This window comes from Sinohyriopsis cumingii, chromosome 3 (genome assembly GCF_028554795.1).
Source record: "Sinohyriopsis cumingii isolate HCF-2022 chromosome 3, ASM2855479v2, whole genome shotgun sequence".
Taxonomy (NCBI): domain Eukaryota; kingdom Metazoa; phylum Mollusca; class Bivalvia; order Unionida; family Unionidae; genus Sinohyriopsis; species Sinohyriopsis cumingii.
The window spans coordinates 95,027,296-95,049,519 of record NC_142963.1 but is presented as its reverse complement, the minus strand read 5'-3'; the positions used below and the strand labels follow the sequence as shown (position 1 = coordinate 95,049,519).

Genomic DNA, 22,224 nt, shown 5'->3' with positions numbered 1-22,224 from the left:
ACAAACTGATCAAAGGTATCCGCATCGTTTTCAGCGCTGCGAAGTAACCACATTGATACAGGGTCGTTTTTACACAAGTAGGCAATAGCATCAAATAGTTTCCTCTCCGCGAGAAAACCGTCCTTGGAGAATTGTTCTCCCAGGAATTCTTCGGGTATATACTTTACTGTTCTATCCCGTGGAAATATTGTGATCACGGGCGTCCATGCGTGTTCGTTATGATCAATAATTTTGATTGGGGCTCCCTTCGATTTATACTTCGATTCGTATAATACTTCACCGGTTATCGTTGTAACGGTTATTGGAAATCTCAGCGATGTTTCTAATCTCGCTATGTCGCTGATGGTTGCTCCACGCTCTTTTACGGTTAGTTCCCACTGGTTGATTTTGCTACGTCGTAAATCAGTCAATTTGTTTCCTCGACACGCATTTGTAAAATGCTCTATTATTCGTTCTGCTACACAATTTATCCCCGTTGACTGTTTCATCGGTTTCAGTTTTCCGATATCAGGTTTCTTATTTAACGGGTATATTCCATAAACAACTGCTGTTTCAGGATACGCTCGTTCATAGTATGGTCTGTCAATTCCGGTTAACAACCCCGGCTTGGAGTCGCGGCTGACAATGACTGTTTTCTTGTCGCTGAGAACCGGTTCAAATTTATCACGTATGATCCAATCGCCTGATTTCACCCGGACAATGAATTTTACTCTGAAGAAATATCTTTTACCGTCAAGTTGTGATATTATCGTTGCTGCGCGGTTGTCGTTCATGGTAGCATCAACAATGCCATCAATTCGAAATGTTGACCAACTGTGAGATGCGCCATCACGCTTGAATTCATTGATACAATCGCGTATTTTATTCAACAGGGTTTTATCGTTTATTAACGCTTTTGGTGTGTCCTTGAGGACTCTATCGAGATTGAATTTAATATTTTTCCGGGGCTTAATTGCTGCCAATCTCTCAAACTCATCCATATAATTAAAACAAGTATTTAAATGAAAGAATATAGTATAATGAATCACTGCAAATGGTTGATGATTGGGTCGACAACCCCGTGCAATAAATCATGTAGAGGTGAATTCTGCGGATACCATTTACAAAGCGTTCGTAATGGTTCTCTTGGCCCTCTCCCGTGCTTGGTTTGCCACGTCGGTGTAAGAGGAAAATCACAGTTATGTATTAATTGTGGCGGAAAGCGATACAGGGAACTAAAACGCTATTATGACAAGCGAATTAAAAACGCCGTCATTGACCCTACCGCAGACTTCGTCATCAAAACCCCCCAAGACTACGTTGAAAGATTTATAATTAAACCAAATAATAAATTAGACAAATAGTATTATTATACAAATGGACCAAGAATTTCAGCCGCATCCTGTGCTCGTCAGTTACGAGGCATCTCGCGACGGCATTGTTAGAAACCGCAAACTGAAGAAGCCGGTTGGTACCGTGAATAATCGGGGGTATTTGCAATTTAGTGCTGGAAAGAAGACGTATTTTGTTCACAGGGTGATATATGAAGCGTTTAACGGATTGATCAAGGATGGCCTCGTTATTGATCACATTAATTCTAATTGTCAAGATAACAGACTGTGTAATCTGCAAGCTATCTCTCAGAGCGAAAATATTAAAAAAGGCCAAACTGGTAAGTGTTCAAATCAAGCAAGAGGTGTCAAATCGTTTAATACATCAACGCACGAGGAAAAAACATTTCACTCCATGCATGCGGCAGGAAAATATTTCGACATTTGTAGGGCCTCAGTACGATTTGTTGCAGAACGAGTATATCAAACAGCGATCTCAAAAAGGACCGGACACAGAATTCGATTTTCATATGTAAATATCAGCGAGTGACGAAGTCACCGGCGCCTATGGCGCTGACAAGGCCACCGGCGCTGACAATAAATTGTCCGTTCCGGAAGAAAACAAAGTATGAACACCTCGGAATTGATACACGGGGTTTTCATTTTTTTTTATTTAAAAACAAGATGTTTTATAAGAATAATGAATATCGAAGACATCAATAATATATTAACTGAGATTTCAAAATTAAAAAATCAAGGAATTGAATTATCTGATGGTCTCGACAGTGAAAAAATATTATCCGATTATGAGATTATTAACGAACAGTCGAAACGGGGGCGTTTTACCCTGGCCCGCGAGTACTTTTTTATAAAACGATTACAACATACGATTAATGAGAACCTGTACCACAATGACGCAAATGCATTCATTGGACTATTTACTGCCGTTGAAATAATACGAAAAAAACTCGGACGTGTTTATGAACGACGCCGGGAGATTTCTAGTAAGATCAAAAACATTAGAAGGATTATAGACGAAAACTCCGTGGAGCCCCCGATGGTACACTCGGCGGAAAATTAGAAAATTGCGGATCAATTTACAATAATGGTAGGCGAATCACTTACTACTCGGCTAGCCAGAGAGCGGCTAGCAGCGCTTAAAAAGTTTATACCGTTACGAGACAGGGTCCGAGAACAACTTCAAACGCGGCAGCAACTACAAACCGATTTTACTGTTGGAAGCGAACAACTCTTTGCCCCGGTAACTAAAGCGACCAAAGATGTTACGGCGGCAACTGTACCCGTTCTTGGTGCGCTTGAAAAGATAGCGGCTCAGACCGAACAAACAAAAAGGTCTTTAGAAACACTCCCTGCAAAAATAGCGGCTGCTACAACACGGAGGCCACCACCACTCGCTATAACCGAACCACAAGAACCTTATGTTACAATGGCCGACGAGGAAGAACTAGGCGCTACTGCGAAAGAACCAGAAGAAGAAATACCAGAAGAAATACCAGAAGAAGAAATACCGGAAGAAAAAGAGGGGAATATACCCCGTATTGTACTCAAGAAGAGCACAATAGATCAAATTAGAGGCTTCAGCAACAGGGAAGAATTAATTAATTTTACTGCCAACAATTTTGCTAAGAGCATACGAGATAAGAAGCATATCAATAGCGGTTACGAGAAAAATATAAAGTCGTTAAAAGACTGGGCAAGAATAGTGTATTTAGCGAGTAAACATAAAGATGCATTACCACATCGTAGTAAATCCGATTACGACGCATTCCACAAGGAAGTTAAGAGTATAACACCAAAAAAAGGAAAAGGATACTCTGTTGGTAAAGAATCCTACGGCGTTACCTGTCCTAATAGTGTTCTCAGTGATATATCACGGCTGGAAGTACTAATCGGAGGAAAACGAGCCGGAAATAACTCTACGGAAATAATCAATGAGGCCGCTGATATTTGCAAGCGTTTATTTGCAGGCGGTATTATGGACATTAATGCATATCGAACGCTCATAGACGAACTCGTGGATGATTAATTGGAAAACTGGTGTTTTTAATAAGGATGATCATACACTACAACCACGATAAACCAGTACTCGTCTACGTGGTAAACTCGCGATTGCCTGTTTACCGCGCGTACTATGGAGATGGTCTCGGTAGCACCATTGCGGGGTTATTTACAAGAATGGCTCCAAAAGTAGCGCCGTTAGCCAAACAATTAGGGATGAAGGCTATTGATGTTATTCGTGATAAGGGAATTAGTGCTATTGGAGACGTTGCCGGAAAGGCGCTTTCTGCAGCAAAGGACAAACTAATGTCGTTGGTGAGGAGAAAAAAACAGAAACCACCGGTGATGCCATCAACGACGGTGATGCCTGCAAATGTCAGTAAAGTAATAAATAACGCCGTGGAAGAAAAACTAGAGTCGTTGGCGGCTGAGTCATCCACTAACGCGCTCATGAACGCGATAGCGGGAAGTGGTCTACGACGAAAAAATCGCAATTGAAAATATCAACATGATAAATAATAGAAATGTTTGCGCGAACCGCTGATCCCGCGTTTGATATGGATGCCCCAGTGCGCAGGGATGATTCTGTCCGTGATTATCAATATTATTCTTATTATGCAACGCAACCGAATCTACGATCGCGAATTGAACTTCAAGTCCAAGATACCAGTAGATACTTTCTGCCATGTGAAGCGTTTATCGAAATTGAGGGGGAACTCGTGACAAATGCTGCCGATAATGCACCATACGACAACAACCCGGCTATCCGAGTTGGTTTTGTCAACAACGGCGTAATGGCGTTATTTGAGAGCGCAAAATATCTCATTGACGGGCGAGAAATTGAATCAATAGAACGCGATGTTGATGTTGCAACGACGATAATCGGGCTAGCGAGATACTCAGATGATTATACAAGGTCGGCTGGTCCGTCTATGATGTTTGCGAAGGATACTACCGATAACGCTGAACACAATCAGTTTTCTAGGGTAAAGGCAACACATGCCACCGCGATTGATCCAGCACCGGCCGGGTATGTAAGACCAGCTGGGAGCTTCGATGTCATAAATGTTATTACTAATTACAATCTAGGGTTTGCAACACGAGTAGGGATGTTGCAAGGACAACGCCGACAGTTTTCATGCGCGATTCCACTGCATCATATATTCGGATTCTGCAGAAACGTCAGAAAAGTCATCTATGGGGCTAAGCATACAGTAGTACTCGTGCGAAAGGGCAATGATAATGATGCAATCTGGCATGATGCTGGTGTTGCCGACGGTAAGGTCAATATAAAGAATATAGTATTGTGGATGCCAGTAATGACCCCATCAATCACCGCAGAACAGCGATTACTCTCATTCATGGAGACAGGTGGTAAATCACTGTTGAGTTGGCTCACAGTAACCACTGATGCTAAAGAGGATAATATGGATGGTATATTTACATGGCACCTGGCATCCAAACAGGGTGTTTCAGCCCCGCGTCATATATTTGTAGCGCTACAGAATAAGGCGCGATTAGGCTCCCAAGAACGCAGCCATATGATATTTGATCAAATCGGTGTCAATGAGGTCTCGTTGAGAATAAACGGACAGCAGGAACCATCCGAGGATATACAACTCAATTACGGTGACAACCATATCGCACGTGTGTATCATCGATTGCTGTCATATATGGGTCGTGATCAAAACGTCGACACTGGTTTGCAAATATCACAACTTGATTTTAAAAACCTGTATCCGATTTATTATTTTTCGTTGGAACATCTCGATTTAACGAGACAATCCGTCGTTGATATACACTTCCGAGCTCGTGTGCAACGTCCTGGTGGTATTGCCGAATATAGAGCGGTCGCTGTCATTCTCAGCGATAAATCAATGCTGCTAGAAGGTGTTGGTGGACGAATGAGAATCGTTGATGCGCCAGTGGAAAACATGTAATTGAAAGCACAAAACGCGTTTACAATAAAATGTCGTATAGTGTCGTCAGTGTAGAGTTGACTGATGGTCAAGTCAAGAAATTACGATCAAAGTCGGCTAAACAATGCGGGACCACAATAACGCTGAAGCCGTCACAGATGGCAGGTGGTAATCATAAGATATCGTTGACGGCGCGTCAAATAAAACATTTCAATAATGCGATGAAGAACAGAAAGGGTGTTCAAATAGATTTCTCGGCCGCAGCGATCAAAGACATGGAAAAGACCGGTGGGATATTTCCGTTGTTAGCCGCGATTCCGGCATTGATTGCCGCGGCCGCACCAGCAGTGGCTAAGGCGGCGGCGTTAGGAGCCGTTGGTACCGCGGCGGGAATGGCATTGAAGAAGGCAACCGGGAAAGGCTATAAAAAAAAACGACCCGTGACCGGAAAGGGTCTAAGACTACCGGGAACCCCGTATTCATGGTACTCGGGAAAGGGTCTAAGACTACCGGGAACCGTTTATTAACGCAGGAGTCAATGACTCCTGAGTCAATGACTCCCATGTCTAATTTTGATTTAATAGACGCCGCAAACGCGTTAGCGATAAAAAACTTCAGAGGTGTTTTTATGAGGGATCAATTACCGGCGGCACCAAGGAATATTGAAACAGGCATAATTAACCTCGATGGGTCCTCCGGAGCGGGAACTCATTGGGTTGCATACGCGATTGATCCGCGTGCGATCGTCTATTTTGATTCATACGGGTTAGCCCCGCCGAAAGAGTTCATGCGGTATATCCGGGAGTGTTCAGCCGGGGCGTGTTCAGCCCGGGTTTTTTATTCCACGCTGCCAACACAGCGATTAAGCGACCCACCGATATGTGGCCGTGAGGTATTGAACGTACTTGCGGCGATTTCATCATCGCGAAAACCACCTCATATGGTTGTAAACGAATATACTAGTGGGGTCGTAGAAGCTCAACGGATTTTAGAGAATAACATTTACAATAATAATGATTGATATTTGGGGACGACCGGTTTCGGCGCTGAAAAAACCCACGGAAACGCCCGCCACCGATGACATAAAAAAACTAATTGAGGATGAAATCGCTGATACGTTGAATTTAACCAGTGTTGACCCGGGCGAAATAGTTGTATTTCAAGACCGCCAGGGTAAATTGAAATCCAGTAATGTGTCACTGAATGACGTTTTAATACGACAGCGTGATGCCGCCGAGGACACTATCGCGCTGTATACCAGCGACGGACGACTCAAACCGGGTGAACATCTATCGACGATAACATTAATCCGAGACGGTTTTACAAGGTTGGATAAATCGGTGACCGAACTTGACGCGCAGGTGAAAAAATCTATCACCGATATACAGCTCACTACCGCTAGTTTTTTCGGGACCCCGCCGGTAACCGAACCAAATATTACAACAATAAAGAATACTATTTTGGAGTTTACGATACTGTCGGCCAATTTATCCTCGTTACGAAAAAATGTTAACAAGATTGATAGCGCCGTTGATAAATTCTTTGGTAAAAAAAATATCAAACCGGATGAAATCACAATAACTATAAATGATATCACTGCGTATGGACAGGAAATAGAAAAAATCAAAATTATTGCTGAAGCGTTTAGACAATCACTATTGAAAACAGATCAATCCGAAAGAATAAAAATCTCTCATGAGAATATCATCAACACAGTATACACAATTCAGCATGGATCATTCGATTGGACTCCTACACAGAATACAGTATATATCACCGCAACTGTTAAGGGTATTTATCGATTGACATTGATTTCAAATACGAAGTTTAGTATATCATCGTCGAGTTCATCCGGGTTTAACAATACAATATCAACAATTATAGACAAGGACGCAACTGAACGGTTTGTGATTAAGACCGTTGATAGCAATATATTTAGAACAAACATCACATGGTATGTGGAATTTGTAGCGAATCTAAGTAATTAAAAACACTAGCTCTTTTAAAATAAAAATGACCACCAAGGAAATTGAATCAGAGGTATCACCGACGTCACATCAATATCGATTCGATACCGCAAAAGAATTTTCCGCGAACTTGAAAACGCTTTCCGAACAATACCGTGCAAAAATAAAAAAATACCGCAGAAAAATAACCACCATCGACGCGGTCGTGTACTCGGTGTCGGGTATAGTAGCTGGCGCCGGTGTTATTTTATCCACGGTGACCACGATAACCCCGATCGCTGTTCCAATCGCTATCTCCGCGATGACAACAATTGCTGGAGTCGCCAACGCAATCACTAGGAAGATATCATCGTGTTTTCAGAAAAAACTCAACGAGTATACAGTAAAACATCAAATAGTATCCGACGCGTACTCGAAATTATCCGGGTTGATCTCGTTATCGATTGATAATTTGTTCGTATCCGATGTTGAATTCTCCACGATGGTCCAGTTGTATAGCTCCGCGATGTCAAAAATCGAGGATTTTCAACTGGAAGCCGGAACCACCTGGTTGTTGAAATTAGACACTAAAGACAACGAATAATAATAATGTCGCTGAACCCCGAAGGGTCTCAATTACTTCAGCGGATCGTGGAGAACACCACTCCGGTACAAACAAATATGATATCGATAACGTCAACGAAACCCGAATTCAGTGTAAACTTCCCATCGCCGGTTCCAGTAAAGGAAATAGCGCTGGCAAAATTGCGAGTATATCACAGTTGGCCTAATATTCGAGCAGACGCATTTAACGGACAACAACCTAATAACTCGCTGGTTTTTGCATGGACAAATAAGCCCGATGGGACCCCAGACTGGAATGAGGTTACAATACCAACTGGGTCATACCAAATAGAACAAATCAATAAAGAATTTCAACGCAGGATAAAATCGATCACAGGAAAGGAATCAAAAATCGCTATTACGGTTCATGAACCGACGTTATCATCGACGATCGAAATAAGCACACCGGGGTATATGGTTGATATTTATAACAGTTCAATAAGAACCATACTAGGATGGCCTAAGGAAAAACCCGCGGACTTGCACACGAATGTGCAATCGTATTATAAAATTTTTCCCATTTATCTTGGTAATTTGTCTATTATGAAAAACACGTCATTACCCAGCAGGTTTATATTTCAAGACAGGGACGCCATGCAGTGGTATTTTCAGCATGACAAAACCCCTGAATCGATCGTCGTATTAACAGTTAATTTAAATGATATCACTGATATGTTTGCCGAGATTAATCGTATTTACCAATCACAACTAGAACAGCTACGGGAAACAAAAGAACGAAAACACGTTGAGATGTTAAATCAACTTATATCAGACATGGAATATATCAATAAACGAATCGTCGGGATAATATTCTCTAACAGCGATGATAATAAACAAAAATTCCTAACCGAGTATAATATCACAGAAGCCGATTTACCCGATTTCAAGTTTCCAGGATACAACGCGCCAGAACTAAGAAATTCTCTTAATGATTTTCTCGGTCCATCAACTATCCTCAAACACGATAACGGAGATGGTGGTAGGCATATTGCCCCGTACAACGTAAATATCGCATCAGTGATAGCAATCAATCTAGTGTGTGATGTTATCGAAGGGAGTTACCAGGTGGATACCAAGCAATCAAATCAGGCTCAACAGGGATATATCCTTTATTCGTTTTCACCAACAGCCCCTCCCGGATTTTTAATCGTTGAGAGTCCGATTAATCCGGTCTATATGCGATGCCATGATCGGTTTTTAACGAGAATTAATTTTAAACTCACCGATCAGTCAAATAACCTAATCGATCTGCAAGAGGAGGAGTTAGTGATCACTCTGTTTGTAAGATCATTGTAAATAACCTCTTAGCAGCAGAGGGGGCGATGACATCGACGCGGTCGTCGATGTGCTTACCGGACGCTGACGACGCTGGGGATCGACGCGCAGAAGGTGTTAATTAAACCAAATGACGTTTGGACGATCCCCCAACGACGACGTCGTTTTTTTTTTACCAGGCGCCGACGACACTAGATCGTTGAGTGCAGAAAGTAATAATTAAGCAAAATAACGATTGGACAAAATGTCCGATTCGCCCCCTCTGCTGCTTATGATGATCAAATCTTGAAGCACTCCAAAATTCTCTCGGTATTTAAACTGACTGTGATATTTTTTACTTTTTCTCTGTAATGTATAGAAAAATCCACATGAAAGATACTTTGCCTTCGTTTTGTGCTATCATACGTGCACGTATCAGTCGATTCAGACAGACGGGGTTGGGGGTGGGGGTGGTATGGGCATATGGTGAACTGGAGGACATTGGTAGCAACAATGCATCATTTCATGTTTCTTGTATTACTAGTTTTGTTGTAATCACGTAAATGGTGGATAGTTTTGGCTCCTATCACCATTACGAGAGCTAACATCATTAAACTGGCTAACACCATCAAGCTCACTTACACTATTAAACCGGCTAACACCATTAGGCCGGCTAACATAATACCATTAAGCCGACTAACACCATTAGGCCGGCTAACATAATACCATTAGGCCGACTAACACCATTAGGCCGGCTAATATAATACCATTAAGCCGGCTAACACCATTAGGCCGGCTAACATAATACCATTAAGCCAGCTAACACCATTAAGCCGACTAACACCATTAAGGCGACTAACACCATTAAGATGGCTAACACCATCAAGTTCACAAGCACTAATAAACCGGATAAGACGATTAGGCCAGCTAACTAATAGGAATAAGCTGGCTAACTACCAACATTAAGCAGAATTTTGCTCTATGCAGACAGAAGATAAATTTAAATATAAATATACATTCTAACCAAAAGCAATTCGATTTGTAAATTAACTTCAATTTACTAAACGTTCATGTCAGTCAAATGGATTTTGGATATAAAGAAAGGTAGTTGATTATTGCGTAACTGTTCCAAACAAAATTAACCGTTTTTATTCTTTTTTTAATTCCATAGAAACATACAGTCTGGCAGCCCAACGCTTGCACGGTGTGTACATGCGAAGACCCTATTGTCCTGTGTGAAACCATTCGCTGCACTGACCCTAAGTGCAACTTCAAGAAGGTAGGAAACGTACCCCGTATTTTATTTCCTCCGTTTTCTACTGAAATCGAACATTGTTAAACTGAAAAGTCTGATGAGCCCAGAGTTATTTTTTTTTCTTTCTTGCTCCTTTAATCGCTTTCAAGAAAGAACGTTGTCACCTAATTATTGTATGGTCACAAATTGTTCCAGTAACCCTCAGTAGACGGTATATTTAGCGTATATTTATTTCGCTGTTCATGAAGATCACGATGACGTAGTTGACAGCATCGGTGTGGCGGACAATGGCAAGAGCGACATAAATATGCCAACGACCAAAACATTATATTAAAGACGTCGATGAATAAATCATAGAAGAATATATACGATAAACTAACGTACGTATAACATGTGACGAATCTGCTAAATGATAATAAAAATGATGCGAATAAGTATGGTAAAACCAAGATGTCTGACATTTTACATTTGCCCAGTATAAATATGAAATGATGGTGAGAGATTTGATGATGACGAAGTCCATTTTGTTGATGATAACGACGACATAGCTGACCATGACGACGATGATTGTGGCAATTATGACATCCTTTGTTGGCCCGCATAACCAACATAAAAGTTCAGTTTTATTATCTTACCATTATTTTCGTGTGAAATATTTACGATTCTCATGAAACGGGTCCTGATCATTTCGTATGTCTTTAATACTTCTTGTAGGTTTCTTTGGAATGCAATTTATTTGATGTCATTACCATCTCTTTGCCGTTACTGAGGCGCCATCTACAATCAGTCGATGGATAAGCTGGAATAATAATCAGATTGATAAGAAGTATTTTTTTTTAAAACAAAAATATGAATAGGAGCGCTTTTGGACACATCTTCTTCGCCCTGGTGAATGTTTCTCTCATGTTTAAATGACAGTTGTGATAATTAGAGCCTGACAGTAAATAATTGTCTCCTAAAGATTTTGGTCTTCGAGACACACGAAGATAACAAGCCATGTTTTAAAAAGTAAAAATGAAATATTTCAACAATTTCCTTAGAACCAGGTATTAACTACTTGATTAAAACTAACAGCGAAAAATGGTATGTCACATGCAGTGGAGGCATGACAGGAAGTGTTTGTGGTGTGTGTGTGTATTTGGGGCATGCTCCCTCCCGGGTGCCAGGCGATGGGGGGTGGACAATTTTAGGCTTTTTCTGCAGCTGAAAGTTTCATGTTTTTTAACCTCACCTGACTGACATGTACAACAGGGGCAGTCATTCACAAAACCTATATTTAGGAATGGGGATTGGGTAACTACCATATAAATTATTCTCAGTAGCAAAGTAGAGACGCCACTAAAGAGAAATGCTCATGGAAGCCTTGATCTATTGAGCCTCGAGCCACCACAGGTCACTTGTCTTACTCAGAAATGCCACAGTGAAAAAATTCATGGGCCGTCATTTGTGGACTGCAGATTTATGGAAATAAATGGAAACCTTATAATCTAACCTCGTCGCAAAGTAAAGTGCAAAAATGTGCAGAAAGTGCCATGCCGTTATTTAGTATCAAATCAGAACGATGAAGTTTAAGCTCTATTTGATGCCCAACATTCGGTCAACATTTTATTTATAGAAGGAACATCTGCTCTAGAGGCTTCTTGTATGCCCTCATTTTTTTAAAACAATAAAAGCACATAGTTTGGTCATCTCATTCATTGATTTATAAGTTTTAACTTGTTTGTAGCTTGGGGTCCAAAACTATTTTAACGTGTTGGCATTTCGAATCAAGTTTCCTTAGTATCGCGGTTCTGTATACTTGCATGGTTAAATCTGTTTTCAAGCAACAGATGTGATAATGTTCACCGCCTTTGAGAATATTTGAACACATTTATACAAGTGTTCCTCCTTTTTATTTGTTCAAGTAGTTTTAGAAATATTAAAACTTGACATTGCAAATATTGGACGCAGACAAGAGTTGTTACTGAAATGGACTATTCTAGAAACCAGAAAAGAACAATGAACAGTCAATGTGATTGTTACATCAAGAGCATCCATTTGCCTTAAAACGCCAATAAGTGGAAAGTATTAGGGACCCCTTGGCGGCAATCCGTTAGAAATTATAAATCAATTAATAAAATAACTAAGGTTTTTGTATTTTTTATATACTTGACGCTTTTCGTGTTTTAAACCGGTAACGGGGTACAAACAAATGGGTGGCTCTGCAAATGCCATGCTAGTTCTCGCTGATTTTAAAGTTACTCGTGCAAACGTATTGTATTTTTTAGAAGCAACCAAATTTTTGGATTGAACAAAATATTTATACTTGCGATATTCCAGTGATGGCTTAAACAGAAACTGACCTGAATTAACTAGATAACTGTTCAAAATGCATATAACTAATTATATACACTAATGCTTATTCCAAATATGGCCAAGCAATTACCAGTTTCCGTTTATGGTGTCAGCCAATGCAGTGGCCCAAGGGCCATGCGTCAAGGGCCTATATGAAGTATAAAAAAGTAGTATCACATACACTGGCACAGTTTACGGCCAGCATAAATAATAGGCTAATGGAAATGTTTACATATAGCTAAAGTGACACCTTTCAAAGCTAATTTTTATTTTGTAATGTAGTGCAGATTAAAGCTGTTTATGTTATAGTAAAAGTCATACAGGTCATGTATGTACATTTACTCATCTTAAATGTTAATCGTTGATTTAAAATTTAATACTAATTTTGTTTAACCAAAGTATATTCAGTCCTGATTATTTAATGCTCTGCACCATAAATGTCATTAGAAAAACTTACAGACGAAATTTATTGATCGCTTAGAACTTTTTCAGTGGCGGCCATGTACTAAACTAGGTTTAAAAAAGAGCGTGTTGAGTCGAATTGGCACAATAGAGAGTAGTACGTATTTGTTTATCAGCATGCGTAGCTTTCATTGTGACATCACAGTACGTATTTGTTTATCAGCATGCGTAGCTTTCACTGTGACATCACAGTACGTATTTGTTTATCAGCATGCGTAGCTTTCACTGTGACATCACAGTACGTATTTGTTTATCAGCATGCGTAGCTTTCACTGTGACATCACAGTACGTATTTGTTTATCAGCATGCGTAGCTTTCATTGTGACATCACAGTACGTATTTGTTTATCAGCATGCGTAGCTTTCACTGTGACATCACAGTACGTATTTGTTTATCAGCATGCTTAGCTTTCACTGTGACATCACAGTACGTATTTGTTTATCAGCATGCGTAGCTTTCATTGTGACATCACAGTACGTATTTGTTTATCAGCATGCGTAGCTTTCACTGTGACATCACAGTACGTATTTGTTTATCAGCATGCGTAGCTTTCATTGTGACATCACAGTACGTATTTGTTTATCAGCATGCGTAGCTTTCATTGTGACATCACAGTACGCGACATTAAATCTAGATTGTACAGGATCTCACCTTTACGTTGATCTCGTCCAAAAATATCCACATACTTTAAGGTTAATTTTGTCATACTTACGTGGGGAATGTACATAATGACCTTCCAAAAGAATATGGATATATGAGGATCAAAATAAAGTGAATAATTGCCATTTAAATCTATGTAGAATCAAATTCTAAAAAATTACAACCATTAATGAAACATCTAAATAACCTGTATAACTTTTACTATAGTTTATGGATCATCACTGTCCAATACTATAAATGGTCTCAAGAAAAAAATTCAGCTGCACGAGTTATTTGTCCCTGTCTTCAATTATACTCAACACGGTACACTTCTCCACCATATTCCTTACAGTTTTAGAAAAGGAACAACTAGCAAGATTGGCAATAAAATGGGCCATAACTGTGAAGATATGTTTTAATACACGTCTCCTTGGAGAAACATGTTATAATAGACAAGATTTATAAGATGAGAAATTGCAGTTGCACTAATTGTGTTATTCAAGTTTACAGTGAAGCCTTACAGTAATTTGTGTATCATAATTTGTATTATTCAAGTTTACAGTGAAACCTTACAGTAATTTGTGTATCATAATTTGTATTATTCAAGTTTACAGTGAAACCTTACAGTAATTTTTGTATAATAATTTTCCTTTTCAACAAGCTAGTTACATTTGGGAGAAGCTATGAGACAGAAATTTTATGATTTTCGTCAAGTCGGACAGTGTTGTGCTTGGCCCGGATCACTAGCTAGTATTTTCAAGACTCCGCATGTTTATAAACACATTGTCAAACAAAGTATACCAATACATGCTGGCATCTTCCCATTGGCATGACAATATATCAACAAAGCTTCCGTTTTGAAAATACAGTGGTTACCTGCAGCATTGCCTGACCAGAAGAAGAAAAGAAATCACACAAAATGTTTGACATTCCGTCTCTTGATTTCTTAGAGTTTGACTAACTACAAAAGATGTATGATAGCTTGTTGAAAGAGAAAGTTCCTTGACGTCAAAATGATGTCTACGTTAGCAGAATGTGTCACTGTAAATGTGAACACTATTAAGATATTGAGGGCTAGGTGTGAAACTACACTGTGATGTATTCATAATAATATTTTGTCATTTTAGTATCAAGCGGGTAACTGAAAAAGTCGTTTCCTTTGTGACATGTTCTACAGTGACATAAAGTAGGCGGGCAACTTTGGCTCAGAAATTATTTATAATGTATGCATGCTAAGTGCTAAGCAATGTTGAACTTCTACACTTGTGAAGGGTAGAAAATGCACTCAGATTATTTTTCATTGTGCGAATCTGCATCTTTGTGGCCCAGCATCAGTTGAGTAAAGTTTTACTCAGCCCAGCCACAAGGAAGCATTACTATTTTACTCGGCCCAGCCACAAGGAAGCATTACTATTTTACTCGGCCCAGCGACAAGTGTGTAGTAAAGTTTTACTCGGCCCAGCGACAAGTGTGTAGTAAAGTTTTACTCGGCCCAGCGACAAGTGTGTAGTAAAGTTTTACTCGGCCCAGCGACAAGTGTGTAGTAAAGTTTTACTCAGCCCAGCCACAAGGAAGCATTACTATTTTACTCGGCCCAGCGACAAGTGTGTAGTAAAGTTTTACTCGGCCCAGACAGTTGTTACACCTATGTACCACATATGAACATGCTCTTTTCCCCTTTTCCTAGCAACATTTATCAAATCTGAAAGTGCGATTAATTTCAAACTACAAATCTTTCATAGGTCAACCAAATATATTTAGTTTCCTTCTTATCCACAAATGGAACCAGATCATATAATAGATATAACCTTGACCTAATTGTAAATGCAGAAGTAGAACCACTGTAAAGCTGTTTTTCTCTATAGGCCATATGATACAAATTCCGTCCCTATGATAGACTTACGGTAACACCCTGATATTGAAAATTCAGTAACTTTCGTTTTCAAACCACTAATAGCCAAGCATGTATCTCATTGCATAGAACCGTTCTTGATATGTGTTTCTTGGTTGAGCTAACCGAATCAACTGCAGCATCTTTAAAACTTCATGAACTTGAAATGTGCATCATACACTCAGCACATACGGAATAGACTACTGCTTTGCGTGATTTGTATTTGGAGTCTATAAAGGCAATGCTTTGCATTGGAAGATAGAGCGAGAGAGAGAGAGAGGCAGCTTATAACATCTAAAAATAATCACCAGGTGTTAGTCTAGGTTGCTGTTTAGTGTTACAGGAATTTTCTTAGCTTTGCGTTTGCGTTTTGAAAGTAGAAAAGCATGTAATTTTGAAGCGCAACTTCACTCCCTCTCTCTTCTGAATAAAAAAGACCTTGCTGAAAAACACATTAATACATTTTCAAAATACCTTATACTGATGCTTGCAAATACATGTACATTGTTAGCTGAGATCAATTAAGAATTGGAATTTTCTACCTTAGTGAGCGATTTCAGCTGCTGAATCATCAGAAAAGTACACGAATGTACCCCCTCCCCCAATTAGACCGATTCAATACACGTATTTGTAACACATTTTATGGACAGTACTGAGGACAACTATGATTATGATTTGGCACCGAAAAACAATCAAGAATCAAGGCGTTCGTTTTGTTGCAAATTTATATATTCTGTAAGGTGTTCTGGTTTCTGTTTTTGATGAATGTAACTCTTATAGAATATTCAAGAACTGTTTAGCAGCTGCTTGAGGAATAGGGAAAGAAATTAATATATGAAATGTTTATTTAAGGATGTTAAATTTGTTAATTTCAGGGTGAATATCTTCAGATTTCGGCCGATGGTTGCTGCCCAGAGTGTGTTCCTAGACTTTCACCATGCCAACACCAGCAGCAGATGATCCCGGTATTTTTAACTATTCTACCATTAATTTACCATATACTCATGCTTATAATTCCTGTCCAACTGCAAAGACCCTGATCTGCCAGTGCTTTATGCAATTACAGATCACTTTTTAAAAAAAAGTTGGACCTGCCTTATAAGTGAATGTATGTGGTATTCATTCATTAATCTCACAGTCTGTCTTATTTTTTATTGTATGGATCCTTGTGTTGATTTATCATCAAGCAGTACTCACTGACTGAATGATTCGTGGATTGCATATTCACTTTTGCGAATAAAATTTTGCACTTATTGTGCCTTCAGGGACTACTAAAAAAACCCCACAAACTCCAAATGTTAGTCAGTTATACCTGTGATCAGCCATGACTGTCTTCACCTTTGCAAACTTTGGTGCTGTTTTGAAAATTCTAGTACCAGCCTGGCACATGTCAGGATTTGTCATGGGTGATTGTAAATTTGGACTTCATTTTGTGAAAAATTAAGGATTTTCTTAATAATGTTTCATATTAAATTGCTGATATTCTTCATAAACTTAAAATATTTTACATTGTGATTGGGACCCAATAATTTGTGATTTTGGCGGATTTTCAGGCACAAAGGACCCACAAATGAATTCCCTGATATAAAGCAGTTTTCCTTGTAGTCTCACGTCTGTCTTCACTGATTGGGAGAGAGTGGCTAATCATATTTGATCTGATCTTGTGTGGAGGAGTAGCCAGGTAAGCGATCTCATGCCCTCTCAGGTATTTTTTTTTTCTGGAGGAGTTTGTGTTCTCAGGCCCACTTGGATAATTTTTTTTTCTGGAGGAGTGGCCAGGTAAGAGATCTCACACTCACCTGGGAGTCTTGTTTCTAAAGTTGTAGTCAGGAAATTGGTCCAGACCCACTTGGGTGTCTTATTTCTAGATGATTTGACAGGCAGCAATCTTGTTACAAATTTATATCTTATGTTTGGAGGAGTAGCCAGGTGAGTGATCTCAGGTCCATTAGCATCTTGCTCGCGAGTAGAAGATGATACTGATATTTTGGATCCTGGATGCAACCCCAAGATTGTAGGTGGGGGTTGTGAATATCAAAAGTATAAACAAATTGTAGTTATTTCTGATAGCTGCCATTTTTACAGATTTATAAAAGCCGGATGGTCCAGGCTTAAGATATAGAAATTGGTAAAATTTAAAATGTTTGTTGACAGTGTTGGGATCTGTGTACAGTTGTATAGTGCTGGGGTCTGTACACAGTGATAGGATCTGTGTACAGTGATGTGGCTGTATGCAAGGATGAATTCTTTGTACAGTGATGGGACCGTGTACAGTTATGTGGTCTGTATACAGTGATATGATCTGTGTTCAGTGATGTGGCTGTATGCAAGGATGGGTTCTTTGTACAGTGATAGTAAGTAACACTGGAAACTTCATTAAGAGTGTCTGTGAAATGACAAGCTTTTAACTTAACTGTAATGGTATTGTAATAAATTTGGAGTATGCACATTTGTTTATAGCACTCTCTGTTAAGGATTTCTTAAATGGTTGTGATTACTTGTTTGATTATGGGAAGTCGGTAATGCGAATGTAATCCTCAGCCCGAAATAATTAGCCAGTTACTAGAGCAAACGTCACGGGGTGAAGTGTTAGTGAGTTTCTATGATGCCATGGTTTACTTTTGGTGAATTCAGGTCAGAGCCGCATGAGTGTCCCTGAGTTCCATAGTCCCAATTAAAATCTAGTTGTCTACATTGATTGTGTGACTCCAGGTGAATTATTTAAGATTGGGTACTGGTATATTACATGGATTATACGAGAAGGAACTGTTCCGTCGTCGGCAGGCGCCTTTTATTGTTTTCATGGTGGTAAATGTGATGCAATTGTACAGGCAAAATGTGGCTTAAAATCATGATTTGACTGGCCAAAGGTGGCGTGGAAAAAATAGTTCACAGTAATGGGTATGTATATAGTTTTACGGCGTGAAATGCGGACGGTACGTCGCGGAAAGTTAATGAAGAGAAATCATGCAGATGTACAGTTGATAGACAATTAGGAAGTTGTGAGATCTATAGTCTTGTATTAATTAGAGTAAAATTATTATAGAATGGACACGTTGGACTTTCCAATTTACAATAGAAGTTGTATAGAGGTGTTTGGAATTAAGGGAAACGTATGTCTTCTAGCAGAATCGCGCCAGTGTTTGACATTGCTCGGTCGAGTAAAACCCTTTGGATTGTTACAGTATACTATTGTCATTTTTTATGCATTTGTAATGTTTTCCATTATCATGAAGTGTTGTAAGACCGCCTTTTGTTGACATTAGTGTGATCGTTTAAAACATGTTTCACTGTATCGTATCCCCGGATTTTAACAGCTGTGCATCAACATGGTGCATATTTTGCCCCCAACAATATAATTCTGGTTGGCATTGTTTTATATTTGTAATTATACTCATGTACAATTTATTTTTGATCTCGTATAAAAAGGTTAAAATGAAACCTGACACTACATTGAAATTACTGTCAGTAAATTACTACAACTTTTAAATATAACTTTGTACTGCCTCTTAGTCGTCTAAAGATTGGTACTCACTGACGCTCTTGTCTCACCTGGATCCCTATTTCCGGAAGATTGGTACTCACTGACGCTATTGTCTCACCTGGATCCCTATTTCCGGAAGATTGGTACTCACTGACGCTCTTGTCTCACCTGGATCCCTATTTCCGGAAGATTGGTACTCACTGACGCTCTTGTCTCACCTGGATCCCTATTTCCGGAAGATTGGTACTCACTGACCTTCTTGTCTCATCTGGACCCTTATTTTCTTACGACTGTAACGCGAAACTAAAAACCCTCATTGTCAGACATATAGAGAGAGCTCTGTGAAAAATCAAAAAGGTTGTGATAAAATTGTGCAAGATAACAACGATGTACAATATAGCATAGAACATTATCTCTTAACAATATTAGGTTTTTATTGAGATAAGTCACAATTCAAGAGTTATAATTACTTTAACTCATATTTTAGCACAACACAGAATGGAGCCCAGAGCCCTGTAGAACTTGTCGCTGTCTCGATGGAGATGTCACTTGCTCTAAAGTTCTTTGTCCCATCACACATTGCAAACCAGGGGAAGTAGTTCAGAATCTTCCAGGACAGTGCTGTCCACAATGCATCCCTGCAGGAAGTAAGCATTTTTCTGCTAAATTGATACACATCTTATACCCTCAGTAGCATAATTGTAGAAAATTCAGATTGTTTTGGGTTTTTTGTGATTTTTTTGTGGCTTTTTTGTTGTTGTTTACAGACACTTAAAAATTATTTGCTATATCATGCGGATGAAATGAGAGCTCAGTGCCTTTCCTAAGAAGACACCTTAGCAGCCAACCAGGGTTGTCCTGGGCAGATATCGGATCTGCATCCCATGTCTTACGAATCTGATGCCGTAGTTCCAGCTTAGCCTGCCATGGCTCCCAGAGAATTAAGAACATTGTATAGCATCAGTCAATGATTAAAAATATTACCGTTCTGTAATACTGGCTTCAAACTGTAAAATATATTACCATTATTATGTCAAATTGGTGCAAGGGAATCCAATATCAGAGGTTTCGTTTAATTTGAGATATGATTAACCGAACTGTTGATTTTGTTTATAGCTACAACAGTGTCTATGGGTCTATTAGAGCTCTCTGTAAGTGTTTCTTTCATACTGGACACTTGTGAACTAATTTTGGATATCTTTTTCCCAAAGTTGTGCATCATGTGGAATCTGAAGTGTTAGAACTCCAGCTTGAATTTCACAGATAAAACTTTAGTTTACAATACTCATGCCAATCATATTCAATAAATAATATGTAAATATTATACTGTTTATGTAGTACTTTTCAGAAATTCAATTGGAAATTAAATCTTAATGAAACTAATTATAATTAGTAAGTTTATTCAAACACAAATACCACTCCAGTGGCCTAGTGGTTCGAGCATCCACCTCAGATGCAGGAGGTCATGGGTTCGAACCCAGGCTGAGTCATACCAAAGACTTATAAAGATGGTACTAAGAGCTGCCTTGCTAGGTGCTCAGCATTAAGAGTTTAGTATTAGGACTGGTAGGCCTGGTGTCAGGGTAATGTGACTGGGTGGGACATGATGCCCCAGTGCTAGACATCACTATAAGCTGCCACTCTGCAGACATAGCGATTTGACTGAAAAATTGTTAAAGGTACATTAAAAATCCAAATTACACACACGCACACACACACACACACACACACACACCCACACACACTACAAACTTTACAATATACTGAATTTTAAACCATTTATTGACACTAGATATTACATTTATTCACCCGCCCTCTTCCTCCCATTTTACAAATTTCAGGAGGTCCACATGAAATCGGAGGCCTTTACTTTTTTTTCTTCTGCCATTAAATTCATCATCTGACTTAAAAATGGATAGGTGTAATTAAGGTACAAGATGCACAGATATATGAGACCTCACATAAACTACAGTGATATCGCTGTGTTTCAATCCATCTAGCAATTCAATCAACCCATTGTCTAAGGGCATTGATAAAACAATTTTCAGGTCCCCTGATTGAGTAAAAGGTTGCAAAGTTGAAATTTTATGTTTGAAACAGGAGCTTGTAGGTCATACTGATTACACTCCCTGCAGTGTGGATGTCACCCATAATTTATGTGGTTCTTATATGTACTGTATAAGATTCATCTTCAGTGGCACTCAGCGTTGAGTTAAAGAATAGAAAATTGTTTGCTTTATTTCATTTATTTGCCTGAAATTTCAAATCTTCCATCCTAATTGACATCAAAATGGATGACTCTTTGTTTTAGGGGTGGAGATTAAAATGTAAAATGGTATTTATCTTACTACTTGTATAATTAACAGAAAGATTAGCATACTTCAGAGAGTATGGTCATGGAGAGATACTTACAGTGATATTCAAAAACCAAGACAATTCTGAATCTCATAAAATAATATATTGTTATGTATATTTGATTTAATTTATATTTGATTTAATTTAATTGTTTATTAGTTTTAATTGTTTTAAAATTCCTTTACATGTTATTGTAATGTAACTTTATTTACTGGATTTGACATTTTCCAGAAATTAGCTTGACCTGTTTTTTCGTAAGCACTAATAATAGAAACGTTGTATCTAATGCTGACCTAGTTCCTGACCTTGATTCAGAATGAGTAAGAGATGAGGTAAACAACTTTTTTTAAAATAATTTTAAAAGAATTGTTTCCCAGAGTAAAAATCATTGGTTTTAGTCAAGGCCATATTGGAAGTACATGATGTTAGGCATGTAAAAAGCTTCTCTGTTGTTCTAGAAACATGGTCATGTGATCATCATATGGGAATCTATTTTGCATATTAAATTAATGTATAAACCCTTTTCTATAGAGAATTTAGTCAGTTGGGCCATAAACCATTGACATTTAAAGGTGTTTTGTTGTGACCATTTTGAGTTGAAATTCCATTTTATGGAGATAATAATTCTTTTCCTTGGAAATATTTAAGTGCTCATACAGAATTCTTGGACAAAGACATTTATTGAAATTTTATTCAGAATTCAAAACTTGAATATTATTTTCTATGGTTCAA

The 22,224-nt window shown here is 38.8% G+C and overlaps 1 protein-coding gene across 1 annotated transcript in view; it reads left to right on the top strand.

Moving 5' to 3' along the window:
- Positions 1-22,224, top strand: part of LOC149803322 (extracellular matrix organizing protein FRAS1-like) — a 307,035-nt gene that overhangs the window by 106,997 nt on the left and 177,814 nt on the right. The window contains exons 3-5 of the mRNA XM_089953030.1: positions 10,244-10,351; positions 16,529-16,618; positions 19,625-19,784. Of these exons, the coding sequence (XP_089809156.1) occupies positions 10,244-10,351; positions 16,529-16,618; positions 19,625-19,784 (358 nt within the window). The remainder of the gene's footprint in view (positions 1-10,243; positions 10,352-16,528; positions 16,619-19,624; positions 19,785-22,224) is intronic.